The sequence below is a fragment of the Mycteria americana genome, unplaced genomic scaffold (genome assembly GCF_035582795.1).
Source record: "Mycteria americana isolate JAX WOST 10 ecotype Jacksonville Zoo and Gardens unplaced genomic scaffold, USCA_MyAme_1.0 Scaffold_39, whole genome shotgun sequence".
Classification (NCBI taxonomy): Eukaryota; Metazoa; Chordata; class Aves; order Ciconiiformes; family Ciconiidae; genus Mycteria; species Mycteria americana.
Window position 1 is genome coordinate 249,136 of NW_027445626.1, and position 17,890 is coordinate 267,025.

General features: G+C 60.4%; 1 protein-coding gene and 1 non-coding gene across 2 annotated transcripts; one reads left to right on the forward strand and one right to left on the reverse strand.

Moving 5' to 3' along the window:
* Positions 1–301: 301 nt before the first annotated feature.
* LOC142403557 (scavenger receptor cysteine-rich type 1 protein M130-like) lies at positions 302–14,295 on the forward strand. Its single transcript, XM_075489805.1, is given in 21 exon segments — positions 302–362; positions 1,987–2,046; positions 2,049–2,260; positions 2,263–2,376; positions 2,379–2,478; positions 2,512–2,859; positions 4,511–4,819; positions 5,519–5,842; positions 7,517–7,825; positions 8,053–8,367; positions 8,939–9,265; positions 9,352–9,666; positions 10,014–10,328; positions 10,785–10,847; positions 10,936–11,250; positions 11,672–11,707; positions 11,995–12,132; positions 12,844–12,939; positions 13,370–13,453; positions 13,665–13,811; positions 14,039–14,295. Coding segments are annotated over 21 exon segments (4,245 nt in total).
* Positions 14,296–14,834: 539 nt separating this feature from the next.
* TRNAA-CGC (transfer RNA alanine (anticodon CGC)) lies at positions 14,835–14,906 on the reverse strand. The gene has a single exon. It is a non-coding gene; the product is annotated as a tRNA-Ala (tRNA).
* Positions 14,907–17,890: the final 2,984 nt, after the last annotated feature.

Genomic DNA, 17,890 nt, shown 5'->3' on the forward strand with positions numbered 1-17,890 from the left:
GCCCATGGCATGTGTAGGTGCTTCTTCTAATGTCACTGCTGCCTGAGGAGCTGGGAGGGCAGGAGCAGGCCCATAGTTTCTGTAGGTGGTTTTGAGGTCATTGGTGCCTGAATGGCCGATAGGCCGGGAGCAGGCCAATATCAGAGGTAGATGCTATGACATCCTCTGTGGCTGAGTAGCAGATAGGCCAGGGGCTGTGCATGAGCTTGTGATGTCACTGCTGCCTGAGTAGCTGGTAGGCCAGGAGCTGGCACATAGCTTCTGTAGGTGCTTCTGATGTCACCAAAACAATATTTCGACCATGCCCAAATATGGCTTTTTGGAAGAAACATCAGGAGCAGAAGTCCATACACCGCACACACGTGTGACAGTGTAACGCATGCACACACAGTGCCAGCAGTAGGAGGGTGTGAGGTCACTGTCAGGATAACCCATGAGCACACAGCAGTGACAGTGGTGACATCACCGATGGCAACCCATGGCTGTGGAGCTCGGTGCAGAGCAGCCGTGTGCTGTCACAAGGGCTTCACGGAGGAAGGAGCTGCCCGGCCCCGTGCCTGCGAGGCCGAAGGAGCAGCCCCTACAGCCCTGGCTGGAGCAGTCGGGGTGGGGGTGGCTCGGGGACCCCGCAGGGATGTGCCTGGGCACGGCGCCAGGAGGAAACCACAGACTTCCTGCCTGGGCGCTGCGGGGGGAGCGTGGGGAGTGCTGCGAGGCCACGTGGGCTGTGGTTTGTGCACCTGCAGGCTGGAGCTCCCGATGCGCCCGCGGGGAATAACGGCCCCTCGGTGACACGCTGACAGTCAGGGATCTGTCTGAGCCTCTGGGCTGCACGTCTGCTGCCAGGGCAGGGACATGTCCCAGCTCCGGCTCCTGCGAGGGACCTTCCATGGGGCTCTCCAGGGAAGGAAGGGTGAGGCAGCACTCCTGGGACGGGGCTCTGGCCTGGGCTAAGGCCCTTTCCCAGCTGCTGCTCCCAGCACAGCGGGGTCTGTAGCAGGGACAGGGGCTGTTTCCTTCCCTTCCTGACACAGCCTCCGGCGCAGCCCCAGCCCTGTGCTTCCCACGGCACGAGGGTGGCTGGACACTCACCTTGGGCTCTTGGGTGTGCCTGTCATAAGTGACACTCAGTGCTCCTGGTTGAGAAAGCAGGGTTGAGGGGGTGAAAAATCCATTTACCCCCACACAAGCAGCCCTGTCCTGTGACGGCCCCCCACCAAAGTGACGTGACACCTGTAGCAGAGCCGTCTGTCATATATGGTCATGAATGGCGCTGGAGAAGTTCATTGGAGGGCCGGGCTGTGTCGGAGGGGAGATAGCTCCCGATAATGTCGAAAAAGGCCCTGCTGCTTTGATTGGCTCGTCCTGTAGCTGGGCTGGCATCTGCAGAGATATATTGCCCTGCTGTCGTCATTGTCCCCAGGAGTCCCCAGGAGCCGTGGCAGGGAGTGTGGCAGAGCAGGGATGTGCTGGCAGGGCAGGAGGCTCAGGATGGGCACAGAGGGAGTCCTGTCCCCTCGGATGCTGGGGCTGCTCCTCTGGGTACAGCTGTGCAGCGGTAAGTGCCAGTTCCATTGTCCCCCAGCCCAGGCCCAGCGGGTAGCAGCATGGCCATCGGGATGTGTCCGGGAATGGGGTTTCTTTGCAGGTGCTACTGAGGTGAGGGCCAGAAGGTGCTCAAGTCCATGGAGCCTGTGCCTGCCTGTCTGGGTGGGAGAGAGCATGTCCTTTTCCAGGGCTCCGGTGTTTGGGGCAGCCTGTGCCTGGCTGGACGCAGAGACACCCTGTCCTGGGGTAGCCTTTGGGGACCCCCTGTTCCCCAGCACTGTGCCTCTGGAGCCAGTGGTGGCCTAGCTGGGGATGGCAGCAGGCAGAGATCCCCAGAGCACTGCCAACCTCTGGGGTACCCCAGAGGCTTTGTGTGCTGCTCACTGCCCCCTTGTTCCAGGGGACCCTGAGCCCATGAGGGCAGTTTGTGCCCCTCAGAGAGAAGGGGATGGGGGCATCTGCGTCGAGAGACATCCTTCCTGGGGGGCCTGTCCCAGTGCAGGGCTGGGCTGACACCAGGGGCGAGGAGGGGATGTGGGTGTGGGGATCACTGGAGTGGTCTTGGTGGGAACAGGGAAAGCCCTGGGGGTGGGGGTGGGTTTGGATGGTGGCAGGGCAGGTGGTTTGCATGGGAAGCTGCAGGGCTGTGTACACGGGGCTGTTCAGGGGGTGCTGGGCTGGGGAAGAGCGGGTGCCCTGTGCAGGGCTGGGCACAGTGTGCAGGTGTGCGTGGGCAGGGGGCAGGTGGCCGTTGGGGTGGGAGAAGGTGTCTTGTGCGGTGGGATGGCGAATGACCCAGCAGGGCCAGACCTGCACACCCCCAGCCTTGCGCAGCCTGTGGGGATAGAAGGGATCCCCGTGCCACACTGGGGACAGCCTGGAGGGGAGTGGGCTCCGACCCTGGCACCTCTGACATGGCCTGGGCAGGGGGTTTCCTCAGACCTGCAGTGCTGCAGCTTGGAGCTCTCCTGACCGGTGCCATGTTGGTGTTTGAAGGGGCTGCAGAGGTGAGGCTGGTGAACGGCGACAACGACTGTGCTGGGAGAGTGGAGGTGAAACATGAGGGCCAGTGGGGGACCGTGTGTGGTAACTACTGGAGCATGCAGGATGCTGCAGTTGTTTGTAACCAGCTGGACTGTGGGTCTGCTGTTGGAGCTCCTCAGTATGGACACTTTGGGCCAGGATCTGGCCCCATTTGGCTGGATGATGTTGGCTGTAACGGCACCGAGTCTGCCCTGTCTGACTGCCCGCACAAAGGATGGGGTGAACATGACTGTGAACACAGTTTCGACGCTGGAGTGATGTGCTCAGGTAAGGGGACAGCTGGTTCTCCACCTTTGGATCTGGGACAGGGGAAGGATCCTGGCTGTGCCCTCAGGGAGCAACAATCCAGGATCTTGCCCCACTTGGCTGGATGATGTTGGCTGTAGTGGCACCAAGTCTGCCCTGTCTAACTGCCCTCACAGAGGACGGGGTGAACATAAGTGCCTTCATGCTAGTGATGTGTTCAGGTAAGGGGACAGCCTATTCCCCACCTCTGGGCATGTAACGGGGGAAGGAACCTTGGGTGTGCTCTCAGGGAGCAACAAGTGGTCATTACAGCACTGCCCAATGTGGTCGGTCACACTGCTGAGCTGGGACTGTCATTGCTGGTGTTCCCAGTGCCTGGCAAAAGCCCAGAGGGAGCCTAGCCCAGGCTGAACTAACCCTGCCGCAGTGTCTCAGCCCCTCTTCAGTCAGTGTCTTGGGCTGCAGATGAATCCTCCATCCCTGCCCTGGGGTGTCCACTGATCTCCACTGGTCTCTACGTATTCTGCCAGCTCCCAGACAACAGTGCTGAGGGTCCCTGTGCTGGAGAAACCAGGGGGGACTTGCTTGGCACATGGAGGAAGGGCATGAGATGGCTGGTCCCGTGGGTCATTCCCCTTCACAGCCATGAGTACCTCAACTGAATCAAAAGGGCTTTTCAGAGAGCATGAGTGCTGGGCCCTGCGAGAGGAGCAGGGTGGCACACAGCCCTTTCACTGCCTGTCCCCAGGGCTCAGCTGTGTGGTCCAGCCAGCTCCTGCAAGGCTTGGGAGCTTGGCCGCTGCCTGACTCTGGCTGCTCCCTTCTGCATCACTGCATGCACAGGCTGGTACTGGGACGTCCCTGGGGCTGTGACACCCCCACGGGGACATAGCCCCATGCAGGCAGCGCTGACCTGCTGACCTGCCTCTCCTGCCTGCCCATGGTTCCCCACACTGCCCCATGAAACAGAGGCTTTGGCAGCACTTTCTCACTCTCGTCTGTGCCTGCTGTCACCCTCTGACCCGGCATGAGCCCAGGGGGACATGCAGGTCTCCTGTCCCTCTGCCTGGATGTTGGCTCGGGACCTGTGCACCTCTGGACAGAGCCCTGTGTGCCTGGCTGAGGACACCCCCTCCGAGCAGGCATCGGAGAGGGCTGGACAGGCACCAGCCATGCTAACAGCTGCACCATTTCTGTGCTCTGTGACATCTCCCCCTAACAGCAACCTCCCAACACCCCAGAACAGCCCTGGGAGCAGGGTGCATTTCTGGCTGCCTCAAGGTGATGGTCCTGCCTGGTCGCAAGCTCTGCAGGGGCTGAGCAGGCTGCAGCAGTCATTATCATCTGGGCCAGTTCTCCTGGACGCGAACTGCTCACACCTCACTGCAGTGCTGGTGGGACCATGCTGGGCAGCACAGGGCACCTTGTGCAGGAGCAGACTGTCCGAGCAGTGCCTGGTGCTGCAACAGACACATACCCTTGAGTGCTGTGACAGTGTAGAGAAGGTGTGCAGGGGGCCCATGTGTGTGTCTGTCACCAAGACTCCTTCAAGAGCTTCCTCTGGGATATTCAGTGGGTGATTTGTTCATGGCTCGCTTGGAGGTGATGCAGGATGCGGTCATGTATCTGTCAGAGAACTCTGGGAACTCCCAGTTAATGTGTTTTTTCCCAGGCTTTGTCCGGCTGGTAGAAGGGAAGAGCCGCTGCTCAGGACGTGTGGAGATCCATGATGGGGACCAGTGGAAAACTGTCTGTGACTCCCACTTTGGTCCCAAAGCTGCTGACGTGGTCTGCAGGGAGCTGCAGTGTGGGGTGGCCCTGCCTGTTGCTGGGGCAGCTCACTTTGGAGATGGGGTGGGTCCCATGTGGGATGGAGAGCTGCAGTGTGTGGGGAATGAATCCCTCCTCATCTCCTGCCCCAGGGGGTCCCGCAGGGACCAGCCCTGCACCCACATGAACAGCGCTGCTGTCACCTGCACACGTAAGGACTCAGGGTGTTGAGTGTTGAGTTGAACACTCCACATACCACAGTTGAGAGTGCGTGAGCTCCAGCCTGAGGGGGGGCAGGTTGTGCCTGTGGAGACAAGGGAACTGGGGTACCTGTTCCCACAGGCTGGCAGAGAGGTGACCTTCCTGGGGCATCCTAGACAAGGGCAGGGCTGGGCTGATGCCCGAGGACAAGGAGGGGGCATGGGTTGGGAGGGCTCACTGGCATCATCCTGTTGCACCACAGGGGACACAGAAAGGCGTGAGGGTGGAGGATGAGCTGGGAGATGCCCAGGGCAGGCTGTGGTCCGGGGGAGCTCAGGACCTGGGCAGAAGCAGCAGTGTGTGCTTGGGGGAGCCGTGGTGGGGGCAGGTCTCTTGTCAGGGTGCTGGCTGGGGAGGAGCGGGTGCCCTGGGTGGGTATGAGCCGGGGGTCAGTTTGCAGGGGGCATTGGGGTGGAAGGAAGTGCCAAAGCCTGTGGGGCCACAAATGACCCAGCAGGGTTGGAGCCGGGCATCCCCAGCTTTGCACATCCCGTGGGGATAGAAGGGATGGGGACAGCCTGGGGACAGCCTGGGGACAGCCTGGAGGGCAGTGGGCTCCTGCCCTGGCACCTCTGGCTCCACCTGAGCAGGGGTTCCCCCAGACCCACAGTGCTGGGGCTTGGCACTGTCCTGACTGTTCCTGTGTCAGTGTTTGAAGGGGCTGTGGACGTGAGGCTGGTGGACGGCGACAACCACTGTGCTGGGAGAGTGGAGGTGAAACAACAGGGCCAGTGGGGGACCGTGTGTGGTGACAACTGGGACATGCAGGATGCTGCAGTGGTTTGTAAGCAGCTGGACTGTGGGTCTGCTGTTGGAGCTCCTCAGTATGGACGCTTTGGGCCAGGATCTGGCCCCATTTGGCTGGATAATGTTGGCTGTAATGGCACCGAGTCTGCCCTGTCTGACTGCCCACACAGAGGATGGGGTGAAAATAACTGTGTTCATGCTAATGATGCCGGAGTGATATGTTCAGGTAAGGGGACAGCCTGTTCTCCACCTTTGGGTCTGGGACAGGGGAAGGGACCTTGTTTGTGCCTTCAGGGAGCAACAGGCTAAAGCCAGAGCAGGGACCGGTGTGGCCTGTTGAACTGCCGAGCTGGGACTGTCATTGCTGGTGTCCTCGGTCCCTGGGGAAAGCCCAGTGGGAACCTGCTCCAGGGTGCCCCTACCCTGCCTGGTCCCCGAGGTGGCTCAGATGAATCCCTCTGCCCTGCCCTGATGTGTGTGTTGGTTCCCAACTTTCTCCTCCCTTTCACCCAGGACCTGTCTGGCAGCAGTGAGGGCCAGGTCCCCCCATGCCAGAGGCACCAAGAGTGACTCATGCAGCCACCCACAGCCTCGGGGAAGGGCGTGAGATGGATGAGGAACTTCAGGTTGTACCCCTGGCAGACAAGAGTCTCTTGGCCCAAGCAAAGTTATTGCTTGGAGAGGAGGAGTGCTGGGCTTGGGCAGAGGAACAGGGTGGCACGTGGCACCTCATTCCTCCCCCAGGGTCACCCCACAAGAGTGTTCCCATGGGGAAAAGGCCCATCCAGGAGTGCTGACCAGCTGCACAGCCTACCCTGTCTGTCCCAGCCTCTAGCTGCCTTGCACCTTTGTGTTTGCCAGCACTTTACTGGCTCTCCTCTGTGCCTGCCCTTGCACTGGGAGCCCGTGAAAGCCCAGGGTTGCTCTTCTGTCCACTCTCCTGCCCTCTGCCCGGCTTTTGGCCAGGGACATGCGTGTCCAGCACTGCACTCTTGTAATGGATGAGGACCTGTTCCCTGGGCAGGCACCAGAGCGGGAGGCTGGCACAGTCACCGACCACAGGTTCAGCCTCACCATACCATTGCCATGTGACATGTCCCATCAACCAGCAGCACCCCAACAGCCCAAGATCTCCCTGGGAATGGGGTGTGTTTCTGGCAGCAATAAGGGGTTCCTCACACCTGGCCCTGACTGTGGTGGGGCAGATCAGCCTGCAGCAGCCAACAGCACCTGGGCTCATTTCCCTGGACTGCAAGTTCTCTGGGTGCTGCAGTTCCAGGGAACAGTGCTGTGTAGTCCAAGGTCTCTGGGGCAGCAGCAGTTTGTCTGAGAGATTCCAATGGCTGTGAGTTTGGGAGAGAAGCAAGCCCACAAGTGCTGTGCTGATTTCTGAGGAGCAGCAGGAGGGCCCTGATGTGTTTGTGCCATCATCACCCCCTGAGAGCAGCTGTGGAGGTCATGGGGCTTTTTTCCTTTGACCACCTTGGAGATCAGATGGGACATGATCAGGGGACTGCCAGAGGGTTCTGGGAACTCTCAGGGGTCCTTTTTGCTCCGGGATCTGTCTGGCTGGTCAGAGGGAATAGCCCCTACTAAGGATGTACAGTGATACATGATGAGGACGCTGGGAAAAATGTTTGCATCTCACACTTGGATCCCAAAGTTGCCAACATGGTCTGCAGGCTCTGCTGTGGGTCTGCAATAGACACATACCCTTGAGTGCTGTGATGGTGTAGAGAAGGGGTGCTGGGGGACCTGGATCTGTTTGTGTCACCAACCCTGCACCAACAGCTTCCTCTGGGATGTGCAAGGCGCCATTTGGTCATGGCTTGCTTGGAGGTGATGTTGGAACGTGGGCATTTAACTGCCAGAGAGCTCTCAGTTGTTTTGTTTTTCCCAGGATTTGTCCGGCTGGTAGAAGGGAAGAGCCGCTGCTCAGGACGTGTGGAGATCCATGATGGGGACCAGTGGAAAACTGTCTGTGACTCCCACTTTGGTCCCAAAGCTGCTGACGTGGTCTGCAGGGAGTTCCAGTGTGGGGTGGCCCTGCCTGTCACTGGGGCAGCTCACTTTGGAGAAGGGGTGGGTCCCATCTGGGATGGAGAGCTGCAGTGTGTGGGGAATGAATCCCTCCTGAACTCCTGCCCCAGGGGGTCCCGCAGGGACCAGCCGTGCACTCACATGAACAGCGCTGCTGTCACCTGCACACGTAAGGACTCAGGGTGGGGTGTTGAACACCGGGGATGCGGTGGGGGTCGGGGAAGAGGGCAAGACCCGTGCTGGGCTGGGCGTGAGGACAGGAGGGTTGATGGGTTTTCTGCAGCATGAAAATAGTGCAGAGGGAGAAGAAAGGCATGCTCTGCCTCTGGCCTCTCCGCCAGCTTCTGAGGGTACAAGAGCACCAATCCACCCTCAGCCCTCCTCCTCTCTCCCCAGAGTACACAGGGTTCAGGCTGGTGAACGGAAGCACGGCGTGTGCGGGGAGGGTGGAGGTCCAGGTGCTGGGGACCTGGGGGACCCTCTGTGCCTCCCGCTGGGATCTCTCGGATGCCCACGTTCTCTGTCGTCAACTCAACTGCGGGTTTGCTGAGTCCCTTCCTGGAGGAGGGCATTTTGGGAGAGGACTCGGACCAGTCTGGAGAGACTCATTCCACTGTGACGGGACTGAAGTCCACCTGGGACAGTGCCCAGTGATCACCCTGGGGGCCTCACCGTGCTCCCATGGGAACAACGCCGCTGTCATTTGCTCAGGTGAGTGCTGGGAAAATGCTGCATTTGCCCCTTGTGTGTGACATGGCCACCCAAAGCAGGGGTCCCATGGCAGTACCAGGCTGAATTTCTCCCTGGAGAAAACCTTGCTTTCCCAGAAGCTTTCTGGAGGGCTTTGCCTGCTCAGCCTGACCACTGTGCTGTGGGAGAGCTGAGGACTGAATGGAGGCAGGCACCTGCCCTCAGGGCAGCGGTTTAGGCCCCTGTGCCACTGCCAGGCCTGGGCTCCTGTGTTTTTCTCCGGTGGGATGAGCCCAGGACAGGGTTGCGGGGCTCTGCTCCATCCCTCTGGCTGCAGACAACTGCATGCCATCCCCACGGAGAGCCCTGCAGAGCCTCATCCCACCACCCAGGCAGGAGCTGCCTGGGTGCCCACAGCCGCAGCAGAGCTGGGTCTGAGCTGGAGAGCAGGCACGGGCTTTGCCCTCTCCTCTTGTCAGCACAAGGCTCAGACTTGTCCTGTTTGGTTGGAAAAGTCCCCCTTGCCCTCCTCCCTGAAGAGTGCCATGCTCCCCAGTGCTGCCAATGGCTGTGGCATCTCTGCTCTCCCCAGGCTCAGCCGGCTTTGCGTCCCTGCGGCTGGTGGGTGGAGGGAGCCGGTGCGACGGGCGAGTGGAGATCTTGCAGCGCGGGACGTGGGGCAGAGTCCTGGATGACCAGTGGGACGTGCAGGAGGCCAACGTGGTGTGCCGGCAGCTGCAGTGCGGACAGGCAGAGGCAGCCTACAACCCCCCAAAGCCTGAGCGAGGGACGGGCCCCGTAGGGCTGCGAGGGGTCCGGTGCACAGGGAATGAGACCAAGCTGACCCTCTGCAACACCTCCCTGCCCGAGAGTGCACTGGCGGAAGGGGTTGCAGAGGACGTGGGAGTCATTTGCTGGGGTGAGCGGCAATGCATGGGCCCCCCAGATAATGGGGCATGTGGGTAGCCAGCCCCTGACAGCCACTGGGGTTTCTCCCCACTGCAGGGAGCCGGCGGGTCCGTCTGGTGAACGGGTCTGGGCGCTGCGCCGGGAGAGTGGAGATCTACTACCAGGGCAGCTGGGGGACCATCTGCGATGACGACTGGGACCTGGCTGATGCTGCTGTCGTTTGCCACCAGCTGGGCTGTGGAGGGGCGGTGGAGGTGGCCAGCTCCTCTCGGTTTGGGGAAGGCTCTGGGCAGATCTGGCTGGATGGCGTGACCTGCTCTGGGGACGAAGCTGCTCTCTGGGACTGCCCTGCCAGGCTCTGGGGGCAGCACGACTGCGGGCACAAAGAGGATGCGGGAGTCATCTGCTCAGGTCTGTGCTGGCTACTGTGGTGGGAGCCTGCTGCCGGGGAGGCCAGGACGTGGGGAGGGCCATGCACGGCCAAGGCTGTCCCTGGCTGCCACTGAGCCCCGGCATGAGCCTGTGGACACCCATGCACGGGCACCCTCAGTCCCTCTGGGGGTCCCTGGGGAGCTCAGCCGTCCCCGAGTGTTAGCAGGAAGGGCAGGGGTGTCTGTGCATCAGGGACCTCTCTGCCCCCGGTTGCAGGGGCACGTGCTGCCCCTGCCCCTGCCTGGCTGAGGGCCTGGGGAGTGCAGAGGTGTCCTGGCTCCACAGCCCCACACCAGCCTCTTCCCCCTTCCTGCCTTTCCTCCCAGAGTTCCTGGCCCTCAGGCTGCAGAACAGCGACGGCTGCTCCGGGCGCCTGCAGGTTTTCTACAACGGGACGTGGGGGAGCATTTGCTCCAACTCGATGACTCTCAGCACAGTGTCGCTGGCATGCAAGGAGCTGGGCTGCGGGGACGGAGGATCCCTGGAAAGACGCCTGCCCTATGGCAAGGTGTCTGGCCCTGCGTGGCTGGATAATGTGCAGTGTGGGGAGAAAACCAGCTCCTTCTGGCAGTGTCCCTCCACTCCCTGGCACCCGCAGTCATGTGAAGACCTGAGAAAGGAGATCCACATCACCTGCAATGGTAACTCTGAGCCACTCGGGCACAGTGTCACCCCAGCTCCTGCTCCCTGCTGGGAACAGCCAAGCACAGAGAACTTTTCCTTTCCATGTCAGACCCTTCTGCTGCTAGTGGCACAAACATGACCAAAGCCACACAAGTGCAGCAGCAGTTGTCACCCAGGTTGCCAGCAGCACCTGGGGGAGGCAGAGATATCGCCAGGGGAGGTCTCAGAAGAGATCAGACAGGCTTCAGAAGAGCCTCCCCTCCATAGACACACTACTGCTGCTCTGTGAACCAGGGACCTTTAGGGGCTGAGCAATCAGGGTCCCCCCAGTCCTGCGCGTGTCCCCTGAATGACCGGGCTTCAGTTGCTGCCATGACCAAGATGGTACAGGGAGGCACAAGAAGAGCTCAGCCTCGCTCTCTTCTGCACCATCCCACACAGCAGCCCCTTCACTTCAGTGTTTCTTTCTTCAGGGGAACGCCCAGAAATGTCCCCGGAGCCATTGGCCCCATGCCCCAACTCCACGAGCTGCACAGGTATTGAGCTGCTCCTCTGTGTACCCTTCTTGTGTGGCAGGGCTCTGCCTGCTGTCTCAGTGCCATGGGAGGTCTTTGCCTTCTCCAGACAGGGAGAAGATTCGTGCCGTGGGAGGCGAGGACGGGTGCTCGGGCAGAGTGGAGGTGTGGCACCGTGGCTCCTGGGGGACGGTGTGCGACGACTCCTGGGACATGCGGGATGCCGAGGTGGCGTGCAGGCAGCTGGGCTGTGGTCCTGCGGTGTCTGCCCTGAATGAGGCTGCATTTGGGATGGGGCAAGGCCCCATCTGGCTGGAGCAGGTGGAGTGCCGGGGGACAGAGCCATCCCTGCAGGACTGCTGGGCCCGGCCTGGGGATGGCGGTGCTTGCCGGCATAAGGAAGACGCTGCCGTGCGCTGCTCAGGTGAGCGGCAGGGCTGGGACCCCTTGCTGGAGTATTGGCAGGGAGCTGGGGAAGGTCTTTTGTCAATTGGTACTGGCATGGCCCCTGACCTCCCAAGAGCAAGAGCGTTCCTGCAGAATGCAGGAGCCTGGTGCCAGGCAGGGAGCAGCCTGGGTGGAACTGGGTGTCCTCTGGGCACTGCTCATGGGGCCCTAAAGCCCCAGAGCTAACCCCTGGGCTGCCTGTCCCACCTGTGCTGCCTGCCACCCAGAGCAGAGGCCCTGGGCCCTGTCCTGGCCTCCCTTTGTTGCACTACTGGAGGAGCAATTTGGGTGGGATGTGTGACGGACATCTACAGACACACGTGGTGTGGTGGGGAGGAGGCTCCCCAATACCTGCACACCCACCCTCTCAGTCCAGTTCTCCTTTTCCTCCTCTGCAGCTCCACCCAGGACAGCAGCATCCCCAACCAGAGCAGGTAACTGGTCCTCTTGCCTGAGGCTGGGTATCCCTGGGGCCAGGCTGTGACCCACAGCTGGATGGAAGGGGCTCCTTGCTGGGCTGTGAAACTCCCAGGAGGAGGCACTGGGGTGGTGGTGGTGGAGTTGGGGAGGGTTGGAATGTACTCTGCAGGGTGGAAGCTTGCCCATCAGTCACCCCTGGACCCTCCACCCCCTGTTGCCTTGTGTGATGGTCGTCAGGGCTGGTGCTGCCCCCTCCTCTCCCACGCCTGGTGCTGCCCCTTCCATGTTCTTGCCCATACAGGTCCCACTCTGGGCCGTTTGACCATCAGCGGGAGAGTCCCCATGCCTGTCATCATCTGCATCATCCTGGGGGCCCTCCTCTGCCTGCTCCTGGCCCTCCTGGCTGGGCAAGTGCTAAGGGCCAGGTCGGGACGCAGAGGTGGGTCCTTCCACAGCAGTCCCAGGGGGAGATGCCTCTTGGAAGGGCTGTGGGGTGTCAGTGAGGGGCACAGGCAGAACTGGAGGGGGTGAGACTGTGTGCTGCCACCTGTCCCATGGACCGCCCCATTGACTGCCTGGCCATGGGGCACCAGCAGCAAGGGTTGAAAAGAGCCTAGAGGCGGGGAGAGCTACTGATGGGGCAAGGAGAGAAATGGCAGACAGGATGGCCAAGGCTGGCAGTGCTTTGGGTAGTGCTGGAGGGGACTCTGGGGGAACAGAGATGACAGGAGGCGTGTGAGGCAGTAGGGTCCATCTCCGAGGTGTCAGGTTCCCAGCCTGTCCATCTGCCCAGCCCTCCCCCCACCATGGCAGGGCAGGGGCCCTGCTGTAGACCCATGGGGCAGATAGGGAGCAGCTCCAGGTGGAGAGGAAACATGGGAGCTACTCCAGGGTCAGACAAGGGGGCATGTCCCAGAGGCCAGAGGGGCATGAGCGCTGTCTCTGAAAGGATGATGCAAGGGTGATGCTGCCCCAGATGATCTCCACAGTAATTTTGCCCTGACTGCGGATGCAGCAGCCGTGCCTGGCAGTGCAGTGGGGCTGTGCTGTCAGACCAGTCCTGGGCTGGCCCAAGCAACAGGTCCGGGGAGCACAGTGGGATCCATCACCCCTCTGCCTCTCCCTGGGCCAGCCCTGCCTCTTTCCCCAGGCTCCCGGACAGCTCAGGAGCTCTTTCCCGAGGCCGTGTACGAGGAGATCGGTTACAGCCCAGTGTGGGAGAAGCAGGCGAGGTTTGGTCGCTCAGGTGGGTGTGGGTCCTCCCTGGAGGCAAATCTGCAGGACGCTTTCCCCTGGTCCCAACCCAGAGATGATCCCCTGAAGCCCCCCACACTGTGGTCCCTGCAGCGCTGGGGCCGTGTTGTCTGTGTGGGAGCATCCAGGGTGTGGGTCCAGGAGAGGAGCTTTCTCCCCACCAGCTTTGCCCGTCCCAGCTGCACAGCCCCTCTCTTCCTGCCCCTGCACCCCATGTGACACCTGAGGAGTGAGGGAAGGGGTTGTCCTAGGGCAGCTCTGGGAGCACCTTTGAGACAGTGTTTGTCCTGGGGGAGCCAGTTAAATTCCCCGCCCTCCTCCTCATGCCGCCCCAGCTCTGTGGGTCCCCCTTCCCCAGCAGTGCTGACCATAAGACAGGTCAGTGGGGCTCGCTCCATACCACCTGCTGTGCTTCTCTCCAGGCTCCTATGCAGAGGAGTCCCTGAGCCAGCTGCAGCCCTACCCTGGGGACACCGAGGAGGAGGATGATCTGAGATCAGCACCAGGTAATGGAGACAGGAAGGTGTTGGTCTCCCTGTAGACATGTGATGGATAGAGGTGTCATTGAGTGTCACCATGAGAGATGGGGAGGACATGGGGGTCTCCTGTGGTGCTGCCAACACCAGTGTCTCGACCCTGTGTTTCCATGTGCGTCGTCCTATCCTCTGCTCTGCAGGACATATCTTCTCACTGTCAGCACCTCCCCTCTCCTTTCAGATATTCTTGTTGTGCCTGGAGGCGACCCAGCAGATGGCTATGATGATGCCAAGGAGGTTCCTGACTTAGGGGAGGGTGCTGCTCCTGAGCAGGGAGCTTGGGAAATGCCCAGGGAGCCTGGAGCAGGGCCCAGGGATGCACTCGGAGGTGAGAGGGAAAGATAGCGCTGCTGGTTCCTGGGGTGCCATCCCTGGTGCCACCCATGTCGCTATGGTCCTGACACCCAAACCTCCTGGGGAGGCGGAACCTGCCGCGGGAGTTTTCCTTGGAGGGACTGTGGGTGGGAGAAGGAGCCGAATGTGGTGAGGAGCAGGGAGGAAGGTGATGTACAGACCCCATGGGCCAACTGCACTGTCCTGCCTTGCTGCTTGCAGGGGGCAGCCTGCGCTCCGGGAGAAGTGCTGGGGTCCCTGGAGCTGAAGGAGACACCTTGTCCCTGTCCCTGGGGAGCATGGGCTATGATGATGCTGAAGAGGTGTCTGTGGCACATCCCCATGAGGACACAAAGGCTGTGACACCACAGCTTGGTGCACAAAAGTCCCTGAGCCCCAGGCCAGGAGAACCCATCCCTGCTGTGCAGCTGGGTGCAGCCAGGAGGGAGGAGAGCTCTGTGCAGCTGGGAGAGCTGTGAGCACCAGGGAAACATCTCCCTTTACCACGGGCAGCAGAAACCGCCTGCCGTTTCCTCTATTTTTATTCCCGCTTTTACACTGTGCGTCCATATTGGTTCTTATTAAAAGTCTCTGAGGGCTTTGACCCAGAGCTGGGGCTTGCCTGCCCAGGTGTTGGGTCACCTCCCTGAGGCTGATGAGGGGGAGCAGAGAACGATGACACAGTGGTAGGCAAGGGGCACATCTCAGGGACAGCAGGCTCGGGGTCAGGCTGTGGGGCTGCGAGAGCCCATGGTCCCTGGGGAATAATCCTGCTGCTCACCCCAAAACACCCCAGCCATCCCCAGGGGGGATCATGGCCCACGGATTACCTCCCACAATGGTGAGGATGCAGCTCTGCTCCCCACTGCCCCAGCACAGGGTGCAGAGCCACTTTCTGGGACACACGGGCTGAGATTCCCTCTCCTCATGCTCTGCCAGGAGCCCAGTCTCCAGGGGCTGTTCCATGGGCTCCAGCCCACACCTGCCTGAGGCTGGGGAGTCAGGGCAAAATCAGCCCTGGAGATGCTGGGGATTGAACCCAGGACATCCCACATGCGAAGCAGGTGCTCTGCCACTGAGCTACATCCCCTTGACACCTGCCAGCAGGAGAGACACTCTCCTCCCGTGATGTGTCTATGACAAGCCCAGTCCTGTTGTCCCCTGCGTGCCCAGGGATCCTCTGCAGAAAACAGCACTTGAACCCTTCTGAGGTGGGCAAGCTGGGACTGCCTCTGTGCTGGGGCCTGATCCTGGCACAGGGCTGCACTGCAGAGTGCTGCCCCTTCAACGCCTCTGCAGGGCAATGGGGCAGAAGGAGGCTCTTGCTGCAGGTGCTGCTCCCACGCTCTGGCCCACTGCGGGATGGGTCGATGGAGGAGAGAAAACCCCTTCCCCTGAGCCTCCTCTGCCACCCAGGGCAACAGCCCTCTGTGCCACATCTGTCCCCAACTCCACAGCAGGAGCAGTGCAACAGGGTGAGGGAAATGCCCTGCCTGGGGTGAGGTGCCTGCAGGCTCCGATGGCATCCCAGGGCATGCTGTGGAGGGGACGTGGTGGCAGAAATCTTATACCCCCTTCTCCAGGCACCAGGTCTCCCCCTGCAGCCCTCTGTTCCCCAGCATCCCTGGAGGTGACTTGAAGAGCAGGCTTCCATCTGCATGGGGTGAGCATGTGGGTTGGGCTCAGGGACCTTCCCATTCCTTCAGCACTGATGACTGTCCTGGCAGCAAAGCAGTGCCCTGGGACAGCCCTGGCTGGGGTCTCTGTGGCAGGGTGGGTGACTGTGTTCAGCTGGTACTCAAAGGCTGATGGTTTGACCACATGCAGGGATGGTGTCCTCATGGTGGCACAGCTGGGACAATTGTGTTGCCCAATGCCATAGAGTTTTCCCTGCTGAGCCCCTGCCTGGCATGGGGGTTTGGGGGAATCAAAAGCAGACCACAGTGCCTGTGAACTTCTGGAGTGGTTGAGTGGAGTTAAGGGGATGGACTGCTCACCTCTTCTGCTTTGCACACATGACCCCAAAACCCATCCTCAGCAATGACTCTCCCATTCTTGCTCAAGAAAGGCGTAGAAGGACTCTTCTGGAGCAGTGATAATCCTGCAGGCATTACCCCTGCAGCCAAGCGTGTTCAAGCTCGTGCTCAAAGCTGACAAGACAGTAACTGTGCTTGGACAGACAGTCTCTCCCTCTCACCACCTCTCACTTGCGCTCAGTCACAACAAAAGGCAGACTTCTCTGCAGGTGCATCCCTAAGGAGCCAGCTGTGAGGCAGCAGAACTGCACGGGGTTAGAACATGCACGTTGCTATGCGACTGTAGTCCAGCACGTGCCATTCTTTGGGCTGACTGGGGAGAGGCTGAGACTGGAGACAGAGGGAGATGTGCGGGGTCACAGCTGTCACTGTGTTCCTGGGGGGCAAGCAGGGCTCTGTAGCAGCAAGAGGTTGCAAGAGGGGAGCCCAGCAGCTTGTTGGAGCTCATGAGCAGGTCTTTCTTCCTCTGTGCAGGGACTGATGGCTGTGAGGGGCTGCAGCTGCTCTAGCCAGTGCAGTCTGGTGGGTGAGTCTATTTGGGCACGGCTTTGCCAGCTGTCCTTGGCACATCAGAGGTCTCGCTGTGACAGACCTCTGGAGGGAGGATGCTGCCATTCAGGCCTCAGCTCCAGGGAGTGGATCTCCCTGGGACTGGGGTCACAGTGGCCTCCCCCATGGGCAGTATGCTCTGGTCTGCAAGCTGAGGTCCAGGTGAAGGATGTGTGTGAGGAGGGGAGCAGTCTGTGCATCATCAAGACTGACAAAGAGGAGAGAGACAAGGTCTTTGCAGAGACCCCATAAAGGAAAGGTGCCAATTGCTGTGGAGCAGGGAAGGAGGGACAGATGGAGAGCACCCCAAAGAAGCACTGAATGGAGAGTCCTGTTGAGGGGAAGGCTGGGGACTTGTGCAGCAAGAGGAAGGCTCCTTCTAACCCACAGATCTGCATCTGCAGTGCAGGGGCAGTGCTCTGGCAAGAGGTGAAGGAGCAAGGAGGGCCAGGGTAGGCTGGAAGAAGCAGGCAGGCTCTGCAGAAAACTGAGCGAGGATACCACTGTATCAGCCCAGGGCTGAACCAGGGACCTTTAGATGTTCAGTCTAATGCTCTGCCAGCTGAGCTACTTCAGCCCTGCCCCAGCAGCCCTTGTCCCAGTTCCATCCCTGCCAGGCCACAGGCTGACACACATGAGGAGCATTCCTTGGCGAGGGTCCCAGGGAAGAGCTGTTGCTGGCCCTGGGCAGAGGGACCTGTCCTCTCCCTGCCTCCATGGCCAGGTGGGCTCCAGATTTGGGTGGAGGCCAGCTTACACTGGGCATGCCAAAATGTGTGTGGGACTTCAGTCCAAACGTGACAGTGGCAAAGCAGGTGGGCAGGCCAGGCACGTGTAACTGCAAAGGCTGAGGGTGGAAGAAGTGTGGGGCTGTTGGAAGACCTTACCTCCTTCCCCATGGAAGGCCTCCTCCCCACCCTATTTTCCCCAGCTGAACTTCACTCCTTTATTCCCAACTCTTCTACCTCCTCCCCTCTGAGCAGCGCTAGGCCATGGGGAAGGGGGGTTGTGGTCAGTCCAGAACACTTCCTGCCTGCTGCTCCTTCCTTCTCACACTTTTCCCATGGGGTCCCTCCTACAGGCTGCAGTCCTTCAAGATGAACCTGCTCCACTCTGGGCTCTCCACAGGCCACAGTTCTTTCAGGAATTACCCAACTTCTCCAGCATTGCGTCCTCCACGGACTGCAGGGCTTACCTTGTCCACCATGGTCTTCTCCATAGGCTGCAGGAAAATACCTGCTGTGCTGTGGTATTCTGCTTGGGCTGCAGGGGAATATCTGCTCTGGTGCCTGGACCACCGAGGGGGTGGTTCTCCTCCTTCTTCATTAACCATAGTGTTGCAGGGCTGTTTCTTACATGTTTTTTTTCCACTAACTCCTATTCCAGTCTGGCAATTGTGCCCCTTCTTAAATACATTTTCACACCAGTTCCACCAGCTTTGTTGCTGGGCTCAGTTTTGGCCAGCGGTGGGTCTATTTTGGAGCTGGCT